This window comes from Asparagus officinalis, chromosome 8, assembly GCF_001876935.1.
Source record: "Asparagus officinalis chromosome 8, Aspof.V1, whole genome shotgun sequence".
In the NCBI taxonomy this organism is placed as follows: domain Eukaryota; kingdom Viridiplantae; phylum Streptophyta; class Magnoliopsida; order Asparagales; family Asparagaceae; genus Asparagus; species Asparagus officinalis.
The window spans coordinates 105,634,161-105,651,282 of NC_033801.1; the positions used below are offsets into that span (position 1 = coordinate 105,634,161).

Consider the following 17,122-nt stretch of genomic DNA (forward strand, 5'->3'; position numbering starts at 1 on the left):
TTCTGTAATGAATGTTCTGCTTTGCATCCAATAAGAGTTTCTGCTGCGTCAAAGAGTGTTACTCTTGCATTATCCGTGCCATTTTCCACGAGAATCTTAACTAAGTACCTGTATTTTTCATTGTTAATTTCTAAAGACAATTAGTAATGTATTTTAATATGTTCATGGCAATAAAAAAGATATATTACTTAACCTTGGTACTGGGTCATCAATGATTCTGCGGCATTTTTTATTCAGACACTCTTTACTAACATCTTTATCAACCTTCTTATCACAGCCTTTGCAAGTATAGAACCATGGCTCGAGCCTATTTAAAATAGTAGTTATCTTTACCTTAAATGTGCAATATCGTGCCTGTATATTAACAAAGTTTAGTTAGATTTAAATTTGTAGATAAAAATATGTATATAATATTGTACCTGTATCGAATTCTGTGACTTATACATAATATCACTAATATGAATCTCCTTGGCATTTTTAAAAAGCGTCGATGGAGATCCTTTTGCTTTTGCAGCTTCTTCCAATTGAAACCTGCATATTATATTAAAAAATAATAATATTCCATTATTGGGTTATATGAAAGTATGCTTGTTCTACTTACCATTCCCTTAATTCGCTAGCTAGTTCTATTTTTGGGTTAATGCAAAATGTTGAAATAATTTGCGACGATATGCTTGTATCCCCTGCAAAAATGAGAAAATTATAGGCGTAATTGTATGTTTAGCTATCTTTAATAAGAATTTCAGCAATAATTTATGTACCTTGATATATAGAGATTTTAAAATCTGATAATGCTATTACAGGCTTATATTTGATTTCTGCTTCAAGAATTGATCCTTCATTTGTAGCTAAATCTCCAAATAAAGTTGCACGCATTAGCATTCCACTCCATATGAAAAAAAAGAACGTTAATATTTTTTCTCTTATGATATTGGAAATAAGTAACATGAATATACCTTATATCCATAAGCGTGATTTCCCTCCTAGTGTCTGGTTTGTTGTGTCTTGTAATATAGTTGATCGGCGACTTAACATTAGTTGTTATTGCAAGAATATCTGCAAGTGATTTGATAAAAAGATTATTATTCTGTAGATTAATGTCTCATTTTGTATTGAAGATTTAAGTAAGAAGTTTGTAAGTACTTACTAATTTTTGTTGCATCTTTCATGGAAAATGCTTCTTCAAATGGGACAAAGTTGTTAAATATGTTCTCCAAGTGGAATCCTGTTGGTGCTTCTTTGATCGATGCGTCTTTTGTTAGTACTAATTCAATTGACTTGTGGATACTTGGAAAAGCTGAGTTTATTCCTTTCACTTCTCCATTTGAAATGAAAATAATTTGATTTTTTTGAAGCATATCTATAAACTTTTCGATGGTGTCTCCGTACATTACTGCTTGTATTTTGTTACCCTGTAAATATTATTAACACCAGAGATCAATGCATGGAAAATATAATTAATTAATACTAATCTAGATATTATATGTAAACAGGGAAACATCATAAAAAGCCATTCTGATAGTTATCAGTGTTTTAATGTAATTTACCGATTAGAAAATGAGATTTAGCAATATTCATATGATCAGATGTAATGTTGGGCAAACAATATAATATTTAAAATAATTTTATTTTACCTTTGCGTCTGTAAGAATTAGCTTTAGTATTTTCCCTGATCCTTTTGCATTTTTGTAAGTTGCATCTGCACTTCGAAGTATGATAACATGAATGGTCCATTCCTTCTGAAACTTCTTGAGTTGGCTTATTTGGATGTGCTGAGTTTGTTCTTCAATACCGGTAATCATATTTTCTGTTAAATAGATTAAAATATACATGTTAGTTTTGAACAATGTAATCATATTTTCTGTTAAATAGATTAAAATATACATGTTAGTTTTGAACAATATTATAGAATATAACATATCTTAGAAAATGAATTTATTATACATGTTAGTTTTGAACAATATTATAGAATATAACATATCTTAGAAAATGAATTTATTAATTCTTGTTTCTCATAAGGTTTTGAATATTTTTAACTGATAATATAGTTTGAGTGGGGTTAAAAAGTGAAAGCTAAAGGGAAAAAATTATACAATATTGAAAATTATAAATTATAGGAATGAACATGAATGAACATACGCAATTATTCTTATAAATTAATTACCTTTAGAATAGCTATTGCGACTTTGAAGTTCATTTCATGTTTGTTGGCTGGAGGACTTCCTTGTATACTATATTTTTTGTGTATCTTTCATATTCTTTAAATTGTCCGTCTGATATTATTAGGACTTTGGTTGTTGTCATTGAAGTCCCTCGTGATAAAGCAACATACAGCTGTCCATGAGAAAAAATGTGTTGAGGTAGATAGATGCCTACATGAGGAATTGTTTGTCCTTGTGATTTATTGATTGTCATTGCAAAACATAGCCGTATTAGAAATTGCTTTCGTTTGAACTTGAACGGGAACCCTTCATCTTCTGCTGGAGATAATGGTATTCTTGGCAAGAAAACTTCTTTCCCTGCATGTTGGCCCATTATGATCTTAGCATGGATTATATTACAATTAAAATCTTAACATACCATTCTTATTCCGTTGCATAGCCCATTAGTCGGATCCAGGTTCCTTAATAAAATAATAGGATAATGTTTCTTTAATACCAGCTTGTGGGGTGGTAGTCCATTTGGTAGCAATGTGTTTATGAATTCTGGCTGGTAGTGATGATTAGTGTCATCAAATGCTTCATCAAAGCTGTAGAATTCTTTTTCTTCACCTGGAAATTGTTTTATGATTCTATCATTTAGCATGTCGACATATTCATTTTTTGTTGCCAAGATAGCTCAACCTTTCATATAGTCAATGGATTTGAAGTTGTCATCTAAAGATGGGAAAATTGAATTTATTAGACAATCTTTCAGTAAATCATCACTTTGATTCTTTATCAAAATAGAAGTGGGCAATGTTTTTAGGTCATCAACCACTGTCGGTTCATCGCCATTTCCAACCCTTAAAAGGAATTCGCTAAATGTTGAATCTGTTCTTGCTCTCATATTCTTTGATAGTTTCAATTTTTCCATTTTGCTCCACAAATATGAGCTTACTAAACTTTCTCTAACAGTTTGTGATCTTGTTGTGCGGGGGTACTACTGGTAAAACTTGTCTGAAATCCTCACCAAATACTATTACTTTTCCACCAAATGGTTCATCTTGATCCATTATATCCCTTAATGTTCTATCTAATGTTTCAACTGCAACACGTTTAGCCATTGGAGCTTCATCCCAAATTATTAATCTAGCTATCTTAATCAGCTTTGAGGTTCCATCTTGCTTGGATATGCTACACATAGATGATTCTATTGTTGTGATTTTTATCTTAAATCTGGAATGTGCTGTTCGGCCACCAGGCATTATTACTGCTACCACGCCTGATGTCGCTGTAGCAAGAGCAATCATCCCTTCTGATCTTACTTTGGCTAGCAAAGCACGGTATAAGAATGTCTTCCCAGTTCCTCCTGGCCATAAGAATGTCTTCCCAGTTCCTCCTGGCCCATCAATAAAGAAAATCCCGCTTTTATTTCCTTGAATTCGTGATAGTACGGAAGTGTATGCATTATATTGTTCTGAATTGAGTGATGATTCAGCATTGAGGTCTTCATCTGGAATTTGTACATTGAATTCATCTTGAATTTCTCTTGGGTATGAACTTCCTTTTGAATGAGGGTTAGTTTGAATAGGCAGTAAATCAAATTTCTTGATATCATTTCCCATGCTCTCTAAGAAGAATTTAATGTTGCAAAGGGTGTCGTTTATAATCGAAACTTTCATAGCACCAGGTTTCCTTGAGAAGTCTTCAGATAATGAGTCAAGGTATCGATCCCATAATTTATTAACATCTGCGGGCTCACAGTGAACCAGTATGGTTGCAAACAGGCAGCGAAGGGTTGCTGGCATTTGAAAGATGACGACTTCATCTAACCATTCTCTGATGCTATTATCTGATTCTAATAAACCTAATTTTTGAGCTGAATGTTTGAATGATGTGCATTGAATTCCATCCATGGTCAATAGATTCTCAAATGAGGTGGGGGCATCTGATGTGAGTAAGTAAAAGGCGTACGTAATATCTTTCCCCTTCAATTGGATTAGCACCATTTATACGGCCTATCACTTGTCTCTGTTTTCTTGGACTCTAACATTTTGTTGTCGAATCCCAAACATAATATTCGGGAAGTTCACAATATAATAACTCCTTTTCTTGATCCTTTTTTGATTTTGATTTGTTGGCTTCTTTAATTTTTTTGAACATAGTGTAAAAAATTCTGTAAGCATCGTCTTGTGGACATGGTCCCAGCGGATGAGCTTCGATAAGTCTTGATTTTTCCAATAGAAAACAAACTGTTGATTCGGCAAGTGTAGTTGTAAGTTGATGACAGCTAGGTAGATCTCATTAAGATAGAATTCATATATTCTCTACAAAGCTTCTCGAGCTGATACCCATCTTGCATCTTGAAAATTTTTGATTTCATTCACAAGTCTTCCTCCTTCATTATATTCAATGTTTACTGCCACTTTATCATGACCCTTATATATGTATTTGTAAAGATACTTCACTGCTTTAATGCCTGAGCATATTTCAACATTAATGTGACAATTATAACGTGTCAGCAAATATGGATTGTAAGGTACAACCCACTGATTATTAAGGATTTTATTGCGGACCAACATTGTTTTGTTATCATTCCTTCTCTTATAAATTGGGTAAGCATCTTTTGCTTGAATTGATTGTGAGCTAAAATCACGAGGATAGTGATATTTGCATTCTCCATTTTGCATGCAACTGTTCTTCATGTTCAACTCTCCACAAGGTCCGTGCATCATATGTTTTTTACCAATTCATAGAGGATCGGGTGTTTGGATTGGTCTGGAATTTCTGCAGATACATATTTATCATGATGGAAGCACTATTCTCTTGCCCACTTGGCATGCATTTGTTTCCCCGGCAACTACACTCTCAACAATACCTTGGAATAACTCTGCTCTGATTTCTAATTGTTTATTTCTAAATTAATCAAGTCTTGTTGTTTCAAGCTTTATGTACATATCAACAACATATTGATGGAATAAACGACCTGCTGATGTAAGTATAAAAGATTGCCGTGTGTCTCTTATCTGGAGCTTATGACAATAATAATCTCGGCATGAAACTTTTCCGGTTTTTGGTGCCTTGACTCCTGTAAATTTAGGCGTTAAACTATGTTCATATATAATAATATTACTTAGAAATGTGAATTAAAATTTACCTTCACTTTCTCGGTTAAATATGTCTTCTGCAGATTTGAAGGTAGGTGGAGATATTGAAGTTGGTATTATAGTTCTTTGTTGATTGGCAACTCTGATATCCCTTTTATCCCTTCTTTTAATATTTTGATGTCATCCAACCTCTCCATTTGGAAAGAGTAAGGGATACTACAGTGGATCATAACAGCCAAAATAGTGTTTCACTTGATGTCTTCCTCCTGAGTGTGCATGGACAATAATCTCTCTCTCAAATGGTGCATTGTCATTATTTCCTTAAACCCAGATTACAGCCACCTGATCTGCTGTTGGTGAGTTGTAAACACGTTGATCTAGTGCAACGTCACTATTTATTAGTATCTTTAATTCTTCAAAAGATTGATAATCATTCAATTTGCGAAGGAACTTTGCATATGGGTTTCCTTGTAATATATCCATCAAGCTCTTAGTTGTGCTTTCAATCATATTTGCATTGTCTAGAATTCCTAATCGATTTTGCAACTCATTCTCCGTATCATAGAAGTAAAGCTGAAAGTATGAAGGCTTATTTTCCTTTGGAATTAGAGCCGGGAGATTATGATATATTTGTCCTTATGCTCTAAATGTGAAAACTCCTTTTCTATTTGATACGAGCTCTTTATCAAATCTTTCCCCAAACGATGTGAATGAGAAAATACTGTTGTACATTCTGGTGTGGCTTCGGAACTCAATTGCCTCTGGTGTATGCATTGTATAAAGGGCAAATAATTCATTTGGAATATTCACATCTGCTAGGTGGATTTCACCGTTGTGACAACAAAAAGTTGGAGGCTCATGTTCAAACTTTTTGGATCCACAATATGCACAAGACTTTGGAGTGCGTAGCTTATATAGTAAAGAACATACCGGTTCATGAAGTATTTGCCCTAGAACAAATATAAATAATTAATAAACTAATATATAATGTTATATGGCTCTTTTAATAAACTATAAAGTATATCTACACTAACCTTCATGCTCATAGGCCAGTAGAAGGGCTCCACAAAATAGGTCAACTTTATGTTGTCGTTTGTCATTAATAGTATTACCAGAAGAGTCATTACTGTGTCGCTTTCTCTTATTATCCGTACTTCTCTGAATGTAAGATTTCTTTTGCTCATCACTCAACCGAGAATATTTTGTTTTTTCAATTCTGGGTATTGGAGTAGTCTCTTCTGTTTAAAAAAAATATTCATGTATTATTATAAATACATACACTTATACTAATATAAAAATATATGAATAATTTTTTATTGAGTTCAATGCAAACCTTGGCTTGAAGCCATTTTAGGCAATAAAGTGTTGTATAGTAGTTAATTATGTTATCCAAACCCTAGAGAATTAATTTCTACAAAAGAAAATAATATGTCATATTACCATTAATTTATGAATATATATGAGCAATGTAGATAGTTAGACAAATTAGTGTAAATTTTCATAAAAATTCAAAAGTAAACGATCAACTATAATCACTATCACAATTAAAATAAAAAAACATTGATATTCAATACTAACCTGATACTCGTAATTTTGGAATAAATCTTGAGTACAAAATTGGAATTGAGATGATATTATCGTATAAGTAAAAAATATGTGTTAGAAAATGAAAAACCATATGAAAATTATATCAACAACAAAAGGGGGAAAATATACTTTAAAATTACAATTCAACTTAATCAAGGGAGTTTAGAATAAATTAGTCAACTATTCTTTGTACACAATAATTTTGATGGTACTAAGTAAGTAATCAAACAACATGCATTTTTTAAACAATTGTAATAAGTCAAATTTTATTCAAAAATAAAGAGAATAAGTAAAATTAAGAGGAGCTTATATTGAAGTTTACTAATAAAAAAACTATAAGTAAAAGTAATTTGTTGAGCTATATATATTTCAAGGGGTATTAGGATAGGATATAAGTATGATTAGGATATGTTATAATTTAAATTAAATATTTAAAATAGTACATAGTAATTTTGACTATAGAAAGCTTTTTCTAACTTGTGCTTTTAAAGAAAGTATGATTTTTTTCTTAATTTTTCTTTTTTATAATTTTGAGAATAAAATTTTGATATAAATTATATGTTCATTATTTTAAAATTATTGAAGATATAGCCTGGACAGAGAATGCTGATTGTTTCCATAAACTTAGCATCGACTATGATTTGCCTACAGAGATTGACGTAGCTTAATTATGTGATTTAACTTAGCATAAACATGCCTCTTTCTTTTCTGTAATGAATTTTTCTGCTTTGCATCCAATAAGAGTTTCTGTTGCGTCAAATAATTAAATAATTTATAATACTAATTTAATAATATATTAATTATATTATTAATATATATAATTATAATAAATACTGAATTTTATTATATAAATATATATTTTTAAATACTATAAAATCTATATATTATAAATTATATATATTAATATATACCATAATATATTTTTAAATTATACCATAATAATTATACCATAAAATCTAGCTGTTACTATTAACACACGTGTACTTAAATTTTTTAGCTTATTGTTTACTATTATCACACTGATATTATGTTTTTCCACTTAAAATTGATAAATTTGTTTAAAATGATAATCACACCCTATTTTGCTTTTGCAATAACTTTTCGGTGTTAACAATATTATGCGAATAACACACCCTATGTTGTGGAAGACACAGAATTCCAAACAAATCTTATAACAATGATAATCACAAATGTGCAAAGAGGTAACAGGTTTGAAATAAGTTGTACATTCTCAGGCATTAGTCTTTTTTTTTAATTTGAAGGGAGATGTGAGAATTATTATCATAAGGAATATTCAATCTCCAAATCCTCATCTCACGCATCGTGTATAGAAACTTTCCTAAAACAAAATCCCAAAATTCAGAATAATAAAGAAGGGTTAAGATTTAAGGCATGCCAACACACTGATTCAAGAGTCATCAATCTTTTTTTTTTTGGTAAATGAAAATTTTTATTTCATCTCCAAATATGAAAGTTGTATTTACATCAATGATCCCAATGTGAGATATACCAGAAAAAGAGTAGCTAAAACTCAAAAAACAGAGCTATAGCCAAGAAACTGAAATTACAAATAGGAAACAATAGCCCTATATATGTGAACAGATTCCAGCAATCTCAGTGGAGATCTGAACCTGTCATTCCATATCCAGCATCCGTGCACGTCTGTGCATGCTCTACAATGAATGGATCCAGGCAACATTTTCAGAGGAGATGTTTGAGTTCAGAAGCACTGTCATGATATCAACTTTAATACCCTTTACTAGATGTTCAACTGACCTGTTTTTTCCCTGAAAGACTCTCATATTCCTCTCAGTCCAGATTGCATAAATGGTGGCTGACATAGCCATTCTTTTAACCCTTTGTTTAATACCTCTTCCTTTCAATCTTGAACTGAACCAGTTTATCAAAATCTCCCAGTGGCATGATCTCCAAGAGAATTGAAGCCAATCCATTATACAATTCCATACATCACTAGAATAAGCACACTCAAAGAATAGGTGGCTTCTGCTTTCCTGAAAAGAAGCAGTACATAAAGTGCAGTGATTTGTATTTATTATACCCCTTCTTAACAGTCTGTCCTGGGTATTCAATCTGTTATTGACAGCTAACCAGCTAATGAATGAGTGTTTAGGATAGCATAGGCTCTCCCATATTGTATTGTGCCATTGGACATTACTGCTGGCTGGATTTAGAGCATGGTATAGTGCAGATAATTTCAGTTTTCCCCCCTTGTAGCAAGAACCAATCAACTGAATGAGGTTTCCTACTCCTCCACAGAAATTCAGAGCCTTATCCCTTGCTTTGATTAATTGTTTCCACATCCAAGAGTCTCCCGATCTTGCTTTAACATGCCAGATATCTCTTTGCTTCAGATAGGTACCATGAATCCATTTAATCCACATTAATTCCCTATTAACATGAATATTCCATAAATTCTTTAAGGCAGCTGCAAGATTCCATATTGAAGCAGAGAAAATGCCAAGGCCACCCTGTTTTTTACCCATACAAACTCTGTCCCAGGATACTAAGGGGATTTTGGATGTTAGATTTGAACTCCCCCACAAATAATTCCTGCAGATTTCATCTATTTTCTGTGTTACTTTGACTGGTAATAAGTAATTTGAAGTCCAATAAATCTGAACTCCCAAGATGATGCTCTTAATCACTTGTAATCTGCCAGCATATGTGAGTTTCCTGTGCTTTTGCCATGTTTGTATTTGACTAGTAATCTTGTTTAAGAGAGAATTACAGTCTTCATAAGACAGTCTTTTGCATACTAGAGGAACCCCCAAGTATCTTATAGGGAAACATCCTTCAGTCAAACACAGTTGATCTTTGATTGCTGTTTTTACAGATTCTTCAACCCCACCAAAGAAAATAGATGATTTCTCTTTATTTGCTTCCAGTCCAGAAACATTACCAAAGTCTGTGACACACTGATAAAGTTTCTTTACTGAGTATAGGTCTCCTTTACCAAAGAGCAATAGATCATCAGCAAAGATTAAATGTGTAATCTTCATTTTGCCACATCTAGGATGATATTTAAACTGCTTATCCTGTTTCAAAAGGTCTAAACTCCTTGATAAATACTCCATACCCAAAATAAAGAGATATGGTGAGAGTGGATCCCCTTGCCTCAAACCCCTTTCCCCCTTAAAATAACCATGCAGTGTACCATTTAGGGAGATAGAGTATTTTGGAGTAGATATACACACCATGATCCAGTCAACTATTCTTTTTGGAAAACCAAGCCCCTTGAGCATTTCGTGTAGAAAATTCCAACTTATGGTATCAAAAGCCTTCTTTATATCAATGTTTAACATGATTCTGGAAGATATATTCCTTCTGCTGTAACTTTTCACAAGTTCATGGGCCAACAAAGTGTTACTTGTTATTTGCCTACCCTTGATGAAAGCACTTTGAGCCTCATTAACCAAGTAGCCTAGAACTGATTTAACTCTATTTGCCAAGATTTTTGATATGCATTTGTAAAGACTGTTACAGCATGAGATTGGTCTAAAATCTGAAGGTGTTTTAGGGCAATGTACCTTTGGTATAAGAGTAATAGAGGTTGAGTTTAATGTACCTAAAAGCTTCCCTGAAGTGAAGAATTCCTCCACTGCTTGAGTGATTTCATCACCCACAATCGACCAGGCTGATTTAAAAAAACATGCACCATACCCATCAGGACCAGGGGCTCTATTATCTGACATTGAAAAAATGGCTTCTTTAATCTCTTCTTTTGATACAGCTCTTTGCAAGAGATTAGCTTGAGAATCACTTAGACACGGCCCTGATTTGATCACATTCATATCAGGCATTATAGTATCAGTGGCTCTCCCCATTAGGTTTTGATAGTATGACACAAATTCCTTTGCAATTTCATCACTGTCAGTCATCCTTTCCCCAGTGTTCTTATAAAGAGCTAAAACTCTATTGTGGTGCCTGTTACACTCCAAGATTTTGTGAAATAAATCTGTACATCTGTCTCCCTTGATACTCCAAGCAATTCTGGACTTTTGTTGATAGTAGGACAGTTCACAATCCAACAGTTTGTTATATGAAGCTAAGCATTCTTTTTCTCTGTTAATGAGATTTGAACGCATAAGGTTGCTTTGAAGATCATTCTGTACTTCTTCTAGAGCTAATTTAGCTCTCTGTACTTGTTCACCTATATTGTTGAAATGTTTCCTGTTTAAATCATTGAGTGAACTCCTCAGCAGCTTCAATTTTGACCAGACAGAGAACATTTTATATCCCTTAACTTCATTTTGCCATATGCTAGATACTACAGGCAAGAAATTTTCATGTTTAATCCACATATTGAAAAATTTGAAAGGTCTCTTTCCCAATTTAAAGTCATCAAAAATGGATATAAGGCCAGGAGAATGGTCAGATAATCCAGGTAGCAAATATTCTACTTGACTAGAATTATGTTGATGCAACCATGAATCATTTACCAAGGATCTATCTAGTCTACTCCATACTCTTGAACTAGGGTCTTGTTTGTTACTCCAAGTGAAGAAACACCCAATTGTCTTGAGATGGTTGAGGTGACTGTCATTTATAAAATCTCTGAGATCTTTTATGTCACCCTCAGATAAAGTAGATCCCCCAAGCTTTTCATCATTATCAACCATGGCATTGAAATCACCACTGATAAGCCAAGGTATGTTACCAATAGCTTGTTGAATATGTTTTAGTTCTGACCACAGCTCCTTCCTTGCTACTGCTTGATTATAGCCATAAATTGTTGAAGTTACACAATTGATCCTCCCATCCAGAGATTTGACAGAACAAGTTATATGCTGAGCTGAGTGGTTTATCATATGAATATCCAGAAGATTGGGGTCCCAGAGGATCATTATCCTAGCCTTACCAGAATCTCCTACATTAGCTTCCCATCTCCATTTATGTGCTAGTTTCCTGGCAATTACTGGCAACTTATCTTCTTTAATCTTTATTTCAATCAGTCCTATAAAAGATAAATGGTATTGCGAGATATAATGTTTCACCAAGTGTTGCTTAGAGGATTTATTTAATCCTCTAACATTCCAAAAAGTCCAGTTCATAATTTTTTCCTCCCCCCTCTATCAACTGTAGAGGGATCTTGAGCTCCTGGGGATAAACCTCTCCTGACTTTGCTATTTTGCACTAGTGACCAAGAATTTATATCCTGAAGACCTTTGTTTCTATTCTCCACATTACCAGAAATCAGGTTTTGTATATGTACCACATGCACAGGATTCCTTGGAGATTTACTACAGGAACCCACAAAATGACTCTGAGTATCCATTTCAGGAGTCTCAGATATGGATACCTGTTTTGTCCCTTGATTTTCCCCAATGTGATCATCCTGAGTATCAGGTATGTGCATTTGATTATCAACTTGTCCAAAATTTCCAGGCTCATGCACAAGCCTTTGTTCCCTTAAAATTCCTGATTCATGAGGGGTAGTGTTGCCTTGAACACAGATTCCAGGAGCTTCTTGTTTATCATGATTCTTACCATTCTGTGCATTTTTAGGAACCCATCTTTGAGTCTTTGGGAATCTTCTGCAGTACATTGTGTCATGCCCTACAATCTTGCATTTATCACACCATTTTGGTTTCAATTCATATATCACCTTTTGCTTTATCATCACACCATTTGGGCCTTGAATTGAGATTTGATCAGGAAGTGGGGCTGGCATATGAACTTCAACAAGAACCCTAGCATAAGATAGCCTTTGTCTGCTGGCTGTGAGTTTGTCTGTAGCTATAGGTTTTCCAATAAGACTTGCAATTTTGCTAAGACATTTTGAGTTCCATAGATTGAGTCTAAGAGCAGGAAATTGAATCCACATAAGATAAATGTAGTCATTTAATTTCTCAATTTCATCTCCACTCGACCATGCTTTCAATAACAGAGGTCTTGATCCAAAGAACCATGGACCATTAACAAGAATATCATTCATTTCATCCTTATTCTTGAATTTAAACAGGAAAATGCCTGGCTTAATAATGCAAATCTCTGGAATTACCCAACGAGCCCAGACTTTATGAATATAACTTTCCATAGCTTTAATAATAATGCAAATCTCTGGAATTACCCAACGAGCCCAGACTTTATGAATATAACTTTCCATAGCTTTAATATTTGCATTTAGGCCCAAAACTTGGCCAATTAAGGAAAATTGCCACAATGAATTTCCTTCATTCCATTCTTCCTCATCAAAGATCACAGTATCATTAGATGAAGGTGAAACAAAACTTAGATTCATGCATGAACCAGATTTTCTATTGTCTGTAAAAAGACTAGCCCAACTCTTAACTGGATTTTGGCATTCAGTCTTGGATTCCAATTGAGGATCATCAACTAAATTTGATTTAGAAGATTTCAAAACCAAATTCTCCATTGGAGATTTATTAACTGGACTATCATCAACTAAATTTGATTTAGAAGATTTCAAAACCAAATTCTCCATTGGAGATTTATTAACTGGACTTTGATTTGCAATTTTAACTCCATTCAGGTCTGATTCAAGAAAAGAAGCAGAATCCAGATCATCAAGAATTCCTTTTGCATTCAGTTCAGAAGAGCTAGACTTGAGATCAGATTTATCATCAAGATTCCTATCATATTGCGGCACATGATGTCGAGACAAGGAATTTTCCACAGATTCAACCTCTACAGCCCAAGAATATTTGGAATGAGTATGACTGGACTCACCTTGAAGGTAACGAGATTTAAAACCATTGAATCTTGAGGAGGATGGAACTGGATCAGTAGCAGAGCTCAACAAATCCGACAAAAGAACCTTCTTCTTCTCTCCATTTGGACCCGTAGATCCCATCAGATCCAAATCTGATTCTTCATCATCTTCAAAGAAAACAGCATCTAGAGATTTTACAGGTGAAGAAGAACTTGGATTAGAAGCTCTCAATCCAATTTCAAGAAATTTTTTCCCATTTTTCCCATTTTTCCTTGCCATTTCAAAGCGGGAGGTGCACGTTAGCGCGATGAAAATCGCCCTCTAACCTGCGCCTACACTGATTCAAGAGTCATCAATCTTTTGATACATCATTAATGTAATATACATAAACGACTATATATTTTATCATTAAGAATGATGATTGAACTTTGGATTTGGATGGCTAGGCGAGGGTTGCGCCGGATACGATAGAGGGGCTGCTGGAGTATTTTCTTGACACCGATGCAAGGGAGCTCGAGTTTGAGATCTCCAGGTTGAGACAAAGGTAATATTGAATGCAGAATGACACATTTTCTCATTTGAAGTGAATGTTAGCTAATGGAAGAAAGAACTATTGAGATGATATGTTTTTCCTCTGTTTTTGACTGGTCTATGTGATTAAATTCTGATGAAATGTTCTAATTTTCTTACTTCAGTTCATGGTTCATCATACTGCAGTCTTATGTGCTAACTGAAGTTATATTACTTCTAGTATTCTATAGTGTTAGTTTTTATTTCTTTAAACTGTTTTGTTGTATGCTTTTGTAGATTAACCAAAGAATTCTTTGACCATATAAAGCTCGAACTTGGACAGCTGTGATTTGTTGTGAATAGAACACAAGTTTCAACTCGAGACCCAGAAACACTTGAATGAAAACTAATTATTACTTATTAGATAATAAAACTATCTGATTGCTTTCAGTAATGTATATTTTGAACTAATATTTTTTTGAAGGAGATGGAAGATAGAATGATTGAGCTGGAGTCAATACAAAAGGTGTTGTTGGAAGGAACAAGTTTGTGACCGTCATACCGATATATAATGGTCAATATTTTTGAATCACAAAACCTACTCTGTTATTTGAAAGAACTTTCCATTATATCGTAACTATGTAGTCATAAGTATTGAATTTCAGTTTTATATTCTTACATTATGTCTTTCCATCCCTCTCTGTAGAAGCATATGATAAAATGGAAAAGGACCTTGTATCAACAAAGGAAAAACTGATGAGAATATTGCAGTCGAAAGATAAGAAAACAACGGTATGGTTACTGAACCAGTAATTTATTTGTATTAAGCATTGTGTTGTGCTTATCTTAATAGCAAATTTTCCTGAAATTGATATAAGATCTATCTTTTGTCAGTTACTTGATATGGTAGAGCAAAATGAATTGAACAGATCGGTATTAGCCATTCTCGATGAAAACATAGCAAGCGCAATCGAGAACAATCAGGTTAGTGCATTTGCTTAGAAAATGATTTGAATTCATTTTATGTTCATATCGGGTGTGTCATAGTTCCTGTATTCAACTGTTTTTTCTTGCAGAAAGAAGCTGCAACTTATATGTAGAGTGTTTGTGCAACTATGCTGAAGTATATCACAGTGTAACTATTAACATTTTCATAGTTTGTAGTTATTCTTCTAATAAAAATTAGAAGAACAAAGTTGTGACTATGGTGTTATGTGCATGAAAGGATCGTGTCTTCTTTAGTTTACATGATACTCTTTCATCTCTCTAATTAAAAGCATGCAAAGAAATAAATTTTAAAAAAATAGAAGAGGAAAATATAATCAAATAAATCTAAAGTAAAATAATATCAAACATGAAGATTTACCATGATAGATGGGAGAACCTGCAACACTCAAATCCTTAACCCTCTAAATTCTGCATGAAAATTGAAGGAAAAAAAATCAATTGCCATAAAAAATAATTTCAGTGTAAAACAAATATCACCATTTAATCAAATACAAAATCTTTTTAAAGAATAATCATGAAAATAGAAAAGAAACATACATGTCGAAGGAGATGAATTTACTATGAAAAGTATGTACTTTTTTGGTTTATATATAGGCATGATGTATTACATGTGATAAGATAATAGTTATAATTAGAGTTTTATTAGGATTTGAATTGTGTTACGGGTGGGTTGAATTTTTTTAGAAATTTATTTCTTTCGGAATTTTTTCTTTAATTTCTGATCGGGTTCCCCAACATGTCTATGGATAAGAAGTATAGATAACTCTAATCTGTTATTTAACTCTAATCGGTATGTACACCCTCAATGTTTATAACATGTATAGATAAGGAGATGAATTTACTGTCGACAATTTTTTTTAATTTTTTTAAACATGATGTATCTAATCGGATAAATAACTAATTTTTTTAAACATGATGTATCTAATCGGATAAATAACTAATCGGTTATTTTGTTAATTCTAAATAGTTAGAGTTGTTTATCCGATTAGATTAATTTAGATTGAAGTTAACCATTAGCAAACCTTTTTTTTAATCATTAGCAAACCTTTTTTTAAACATGATGTATCTAATCGGATAAATAACTCTAATCGGTTATTTTGTTAATTCTAAAATAAGAGCATCTTTTCCCATCATTAAAATTAAATTTGAAAATTAGAATTTGATTATAGATAAGGTAGTTCAAACTATAAAGGGGTATATTTGTCTAAAAAAGATTTTCCAAACTCGTGCTTTTAAAGGGAGTATGACTAGTTCTTATGCATGTATAATGCACGTGGTTAAATATAAAATTATTATTTTTGTTTATTTTCTTACTATAAAATAAGTTAGATTTATTTTAAGTTAAAATCTATAAACATGGATTGGTATATTTACCATAAATGTTATTTAAATATTTTTTTAAAAATTTATGAAATAGATGATTATTTTAAAACTCTCTTGGGGTTAGGAATAAACAACTAACAAGTTTGAAGTAGAAGATGTGGGAACATATTACATTCTTAAGAATTATTACTCTTTACTTAGTTTGTTTATAATGATGAGATCTCATTATTAATTAACTACAAGGCTTAGTACATTATTTTTTATTGGACGTTTAAGGCAGACAGAGGACCCATGTGAATCTTCATTGCAATGAATGTTATATAATTTAAGTATAAATGAAAAATGAGGGTTGATCAATGGCGTGGTTAGTGAGAGGAAACTCCAGCAGCTTAATTTGGTATGTGGGTATATAATAGATGGAGATGGAGAATGGTGGTTTTGAAAACAGTGGATGCGTGTAGGTTATTAATATGATTTTTGTTTGTATAATTTTCTTCTTTCATTTAATATATATATATATATATATCATTGATACTCTGTTTTGGTTATGTGGAAGAGTTTGGGTGTTGTAGGATTATATAAGTTAAGCTCATACATGAAATTTATTTTAACCAACACCATGTGTAAATATTACAATTGGCATTGAGATCTAAGATATGTGTGATATTCTCTTTCAACTTTATAAAAACAGTATCTATTTAAATAATAATAGTATAATTAAACTTTGTGATCTAAAAAAGGTTCAAACAAAC

General features: G+C 32.6%; 1 protein-coding gene and 1 pseudogene across 1 annotated transcript; one reads left to right on the forward strand and one right to left on the reverse strand.

Moving 5' to 3' along the window:
* LOC109822576 lies at nt 460-6,886 on the reverse strand. Its single transcript, XM_020388791.1, has 6 exons — nt 6,827-6,886; nt 1,635-1,807; nt 1,148-1,412; nt 957-1,056; nt 762-886; nt 460-683 (listed from the first exon to the last, which is right to left on the reverse strand). The coding sequence occupies exons 2-6, from the start codon at nt 1,800-1,802 to the stop codon at nt 598-600; spliced, it is 744 nt and encodes a 247-aa protein (XP_020244380.1). The 5' UTR covers nt 1,803-1,807; nt 6,827-6,886; the 3' UTR covers nt 460-597.
* Nucleotides 13,837-15,178, forward strand: LOC109821649 (annotated as a pseudogene).